Source organism: Bos taurus, chromosome 15 (assembly GCF_002263795.3).
Source record: "Bos taurus isolate L1 Dominette 01449 registration number 42190680 breed Hereford chromosome 15, ARS-UCD2.0, whole genome shotgun sequence".
In the NCBI taxonomy this organism is placed as follows: Eukaryota; Metazoa; Chordata; class Mammalia; order Artiodactyla; family Bovidae; genus Bos; species Bos taurus.
The window spans coordinates 66,913,098-66,919,097 of record NC_037342.1 but is presented as its reverse complement, the minus strand read 5'-3'; the positions used below and the strand labels follow the sequence as shown (position 1 = coordinate 66,919,097).

At 52.2% G+C, this 6,000-nt stretch overlaps 1 protein-coding gene across 14 annotated transcripts in view; it reads right to left on the bottom strand.

The window, feature by feature from the left end:
• Positions 1-272: 272 nt before the first annotated feature.
• Positions 273-6,000, bottom strand: part of PRR5L (proline rich 5 like) — a 155,634-nt gene continuing 149,906 nt past the window's right edge. For 11 of the 14 annotated variants that reach the window (XM_024975062.2, XM_059874594.1, XM_059874593.1 and 8 more), the window contains one exon: positions 273-1,534. In XM_024975062.2, coding sequence (XP_024830830.1) covers positions 1,140-1,534 — 395 coding nt within the window. In that variant the 3' untranslated portion in view covers positions 273-1,139. 14 annotated transcript variants of the gene reach the window in all.

The following is a 6,000-nucleotide window of genomic DNA, read 5'->3' as shown; positions in this document are numbered from 1 at the left end:
AGACATCTCATTTGCTAGACCCCTCTGCTCCCGAGGCATGCCGAGTCTCCTCATCTCAATACAACTTTTCCTATAAACCATGACACTCACAAACACAGGGCTTACCAGACTCAAATCCAGCTGCTTCCAGAGCTCTGTACCTCGGGGCCCCACCTACCATGGATTGCTTTCACCCTGAACCACTCCTAACCTCCTTTCCTAGGGGGTTTGCTATTTTTCTGTGTGAAGACCCACCTCCATGGGAAATGAGCGGTGCAAGATCTACATGCAAATATTTGCAAGCGATTTTATTTTTGAAATGATGTACATTAAAAAAAAATTCAAGTCAAATCCAGGAACAGATTAGTTGGTTGGTATCAGCTGGCCCCTCCCCCATGACAGCAAAGGGGTCAGTTTCTGAAATGAAAGAGGGAGGAAGGCACCAGCTATTCCACCAGGAAGGTTAGTTCCTTGAGTTGGGGAGAAAGCCTTGGAAAGGGAACGCTGAAGCTTAATTAAAGATGGGGTTCCTCTAGCCGTGTGGCCCTCCTGGGCCAAAAGCCAAAGACAGCATAAAGGGTCTGGGTATAGGTGAGGAAGAACCCTCATTGGCCAGTAATTCTGAAACTGAAATGGAAGATGCATTCCTGGTCAGGCTTGGGAGGGGCTGCAGTCTACTTTTACTCCACACGAGAGAGTCAAGAGGTACATCTCTCTACTGCCTCTTTTCACCCACCAGCCTCTGTATCACGAAGACTCAAGGGGAACTCCACATGCCAACACAGCCTTGCTGGCTTTGTATGTGGTTTGGATGACCTCCAGCTATAGGAACGCCAGGGGTGCTGTGATATACAGTCAGGAGGACCGGACAGTCCATTATCTGAGAATAAAAGACCAGTGAGGAAGATCTGGGTTGAGTCAAGCAGGCAAGAGGGCAGACATTGGGCAGTTAGATCTGTGTGGCTGCAAAAAGGTGCTCACCGTCCTGAAAATGGAGAGGCTTATGACAAATGTCCCCTAGGGCACTCAGACTAGCCTGTATCCAAAAAGGCAGAAGGTGGCATTGCCCAGAGGAAGTGCTCCCCTCAGTGATCCTTGGGGATGCAGCTGCCCTCATCCTGGTTGCCAGGCAGCAGCTGGGAGTCCTGGGAGATGGGGGTTCAGCTCAGGGAAGCACAGTTCAGCTCCGAGTCCTCCTGGCTGCCCGTGGCCCCCTGCTCTGGCTCGTCGGGACCGTCGGTGATGTTGGGCTCGCTGGAGCACTGCCGGTGGGGCGGTGGGAAGCTGGGCTGCAGCAGCAGGCACTTGTCCTCGCCACCAGACTCCTCCCCTAAGCCCGAGTGCATCATGGTGGCCATGGCCAGCAGCTGGATGTCCGAGTGGGCATTGGCCACTGTGTGTCGCCGGACGCTGCCACACTTCTCTAGGTAGGCCTCCCCCTCTTGCTCCGTCAGGGGGGTCAGGGCCATCTCGTTCAGGGGCCGGCTGACGGGGGTTATTGGGGAGGCGTAGTTCAGGAGCGTGACCTTGGGCCGGACCCTGGAGTGGCGCCTGGCTGCAAGAGAAAGACCAGCAAAGGCTGTGATTGGGTGGGGGTGGTAGGTGTCAAAAACTCCTAAAGAATTTGGCAGAAGACGGAGGTGGCAGCTCCACCTTCAGGGACGGCTTTAGATGAAGCCCTGAAGCACAAGGAAGGAACTTGGCTACATCTGTTTCTCTTATAACTTCACTTTGTTCATGCCTGATCCTGCCTATGGCCAACATGCCCTCCCATAGTAGGAGTACCAATGGATGTTCCATGACAGATGAAGGAGCTCCAAGGGAGTCTCCTCACATTTGCAGCTGCTGCCTCAGCTTCCTTGGATTTGCCCTCAATTCCCTTCTAACCAGTCTTGTCCGAAGACCTGAGCACCGGCTGGACCAGTTGCCCAGAGATGCTCTGGGCTCCATTCAGCATGATGAGCCCCCTGCAGTGTCAACAGAGGAAGTGGAAAAGGCCTCATAAGCTCAAGTTCAGAGGAATAGCTAACTGGGGGGACCTTGGCTATCAAAGCAAAGGCAGTGGCACATCCTCTGGATCATCATGGACCAGAACCACCAACAGTCCCAGCAGCTTGATGATCTGAGGCCTGAGTTCTGTTCAAGTCGATATTCTGGCTTCAACCAGCCTTTCACAGCACCAAAGAGGAGATGAGGCTCCGTACATGGCCCATGGAGGCAGCAGAGAGCAGTGGACATGAATTATTTTAAAAACTGCTGCTTCTCAAATTCTTCCATTTTGGAAACTATGCTCAACCTTGACATGTGTTCATTTTTTGAACCCTCCTAAAAATTGAACCTAAGTTATGATCATTTTTCATAGTTAAAGTGGGAGATAATATGAGCATCAAAGAGATAGGAATTGGCCTACACTCACACAGCTAGAACATAGAAGAGCTGGGATGCTAGAACATAGAAGAGCTGGGATGCAAAACAAGGGCTGTCTCACTCCAGACTCACTTGTGCTCGCTGTCCACACAAAGCATATATAGCGATAGTTGACTAAGCATCCCGAGGGAAGGACAAGCCAAGTACACGAGGTTCGAATCCAGGGAGAAGAGTCGGAAGGAGGAAGCCTGTGTACAAATAACACCCAGTTGTGAAGGTCTCTCCTCTCCCACCTTTACAAGGACCACGCCAGTCCTGAGACCTCCAGTGTGGCCGGGGCAGGGCCCAGGGCAAGCTTGCATCCCCAAGGCCCCAGGAAAGCCTCCTCTGTAGGCACCAGCCTCCTATTCCACTGAGGCACCATGTTAGCAGCATGAATTGGATGAAAGACCCCAGCGAGGCAGAGGAGGTGAGGGTGGAGGGCTGAGGAGGTGAGGATGGAGGGCTGAGGAGCGGTGGGGTCTGGTCAAAGCCTCTTTTTTCCTTCTGCCCTCTTCCAGCCAGTGCACACACCCCCAGCCTTCCAACCTCCCAACCCATCGGCACCTGTCACTGCTTTCCCCAACTCCCCCCATTCCTAAGACCTGGAAGACTCCTAACACATGCCTCTCTCAGCAGGGGATTCCAAGGGGATAAATGAGGAAGGCCTGACCTCGCTGGTGCTCCCTCCACCCCTGACAGGATAACAAAGGGTGGAGGGGGAGACCTGAGCTCTAAAGGGAGAGAAGACGGCACTCGCCAGTCACAGACTGGCCTTGGGACACTCAGCCCATGCTGCTCTAGTTTACTGTTGGGTTTTCCCATGGATCTGGAGGCCCTGAAACATGCAGTCATCACCTTCAAAGCTCATGCGCCTTGATGGGCATTGTAGTGAGGGTGCCGTGTTCATCTGCAAAGTTCTCAGCAGGTCCCATCACTGGATGGTCTTATATATCCATACATGCACATATGCATATGCATATACGGGCTTCCCTTGTGGCTCAGCTGGTAAAGAATCCGCCTGCAGTGTGGGAGACCTGGGTTTGATTCCTGGGTTGAGAAGACCCCTGGAGAAGGGAAAGGCTACCCACTCCAGCATTCTGGCCTGGAGAATTCCATGGACTGTATAGTCCATGGGGTCGCAAAGAGTCGGACACAACTGAGCGACTTTCACTTTTCATATGCATATATGTGTACACACACACGTGTGTGACTATATGCACATACACAAATATGTATACACAATGACAAGAGAATAAAATCCTAACCCTTAGGACTAAGTCACCATGACTATTCACTTGGAGCCCCCAGGAGCTATTTGATGGCAACAGCAATTATTTCTCAGAATCAGGTAATAATACATAGAATTTAGAACTTACTGAGTGTCTTCCCATCCATCATCTTACTGTTGAGTCCCAATCTCCCTCTAAAACACTAGGACATCTCTCATCATCCCCATTGTTCAGATGAGGAACACTGAGGCTCAGCCCAATCCTCTGAAGCCCTAAATGGCGGTGCCCAGACATCCCTAATACACGCTGCTGCATCTCCAGCCTCCGTCACTGCTCTTGAGCCAGCCCATTCTCTGAACTCAGGCAGCAGCAAACACTGCCTGCAGCAATGCCAGACAAGAGGCTGGGTCCTCACGCCCTTCTTTGGGGGAGAAATGATATAGGGGACAAAACGCCAAGGAGCCAACAGGACAGAAGAATCTATGCCAGACGTCGGCAGAGGTCCTCTCTGAAGCGTGGGTGCTTGCACGCGCCAAGTCTCACATTTCTAAAATGTTCCCACATTTTTACAATAACCATGTATTACTTTTATGATCGCAAAAATCGATAACTATAAAACAGAAGCACCGGAAGAGTTCAAAGAAGCAGGGACCCCATTAAAGAACCATCCTTTAAAAAAAGTGCCCTTGAAAACAATTCATCTTCTCTCCTGCTGCTGTTAAAAGCAAACACTCAAGGTTGGCAGTTGGAAAACCCAGGTGGTGGCGGCCCTACAACCAGCCTAGGAGGAAACTGGACTGGACAGTGAGTGCTTACTACCTGCAGATCAAGAAAGAGGAGAAATCTGGAAAAAAGCCCAGGCTCAGGACGTGGGATGAGGTCTGGGGGAGAGACATGCATGGTAGACACACAGCATCTCTGGAGGAAAGAATTCCTTGGGTGGTTTCCATCGTTCCCAACCTGGCAGAATGAGCTAGCAAGCTGTCTCAGATGGGTGCCTGGACATCGTCCGTCTCTCTCACACTGTTAGTCTAGCAGCCTAAAGGTTCTGGAGGGTTCTACTTGGGCTTTTGTGGAGAGATGGAGCCAGAGGGGGGCTGGCCAGCCTGGAGGAGGGGGTCCCCATGATGCCCCCCTTTCAACAAACGTTTCAACAAACGTCTTGAGCTTTGTGCAAAATGTTGTGTTTGCTGCGGAGAGCAAAGAGGAGCATAAATCTGATATGAGGCCTCACACAGGGGCTGGAGCACAGTGGTGAGGGGTGGGTGGGGGAAGTTTTAGGAGCAGTCATTAGTTGAGCATCTACTATGCACTCTATCCAAACAGGAGAGGTTTCACTGACACGATCTCCTGACTGCTTTGCAGAAAAGGAACCTGAGGTTGACATGCTAAGTCATTTTACAGTCATGGTTAGTGATGAAACTGGGATTCAAGCCCAGGGCGGATAGCACAGCCCTTGCTCCTGACTTTCTGGAAGCCAGCACACACATTTGTGTTAAAACCAGGTCAACACAATGTTGACCAATATCAGGGCAACCAATGTCAGGGCAGGGGTACAAATGAGAGCAGGCTGGGGAATCAGAGGAGGAGGAGTTATGAAGAGGGGGCTTCTCAGATGGGCCTAGTCCTCTGAGGGTCAGACAGACTGCATGGCTGTCCGTTCATTCATTCCCTCCCTCAGAGGAGAGGTCTACGCCATGCCTAGCCAACAGGGGAGCCACATGCAATAAGTCTAAGGGGGAGACGGACAAATAATCAGGCCGTGACTAACACAGCATGGTAAGGTCTGGGATGTGGTTTGAGGTCCGTAGAAGGAAAGGGGAGGCACACACAACTCCTCATCTGGGGTGATTCCACAGGCCCCAGACCATCCTATTGGGCCTGTAATACAGCTGTTGGTAGCTCTGCCGGGCCCCTGCCCAGCGACAGGGCAGCCTCTTCCTCCTCTGTGTTTGGCCCTCCACAGCTCAGAGACGTTAAGTAACTTACTCCAGGGCACACAGCTGAAGCCCACCCTGGTGGTTTCCACAGCCCTGCTCCCTCTGCAGCCAGCCCTGCCTCTCTTAGGACAGTTCCCTGCCGCTGACCCGGAGGCTGCCAGCTCCTCCTCCTGCCTTCTGGGCACAATGTTCTGGCTCCCAAGCCTGGGTGTGGACACAGCAGAGACCACAGGGGCGGCTAGGCTGTGTGAGTCCCCTGGGCAGGCAGTGTGTGCTTGCAAAGCTCCCCCCAACGTTCAGAGCCGCCTCCCAGAGAAGAGACCACAGGGGCCCCTTGGGAGGCCTTTAAACTGCAGAGTAGGCTTGGAGCTGATAGTCAGCTCGCCACACTGTGGCTGCTTGTCCTCTTTGCCTTCTTTTTCTTATTTGCATCAGGGAAAGCT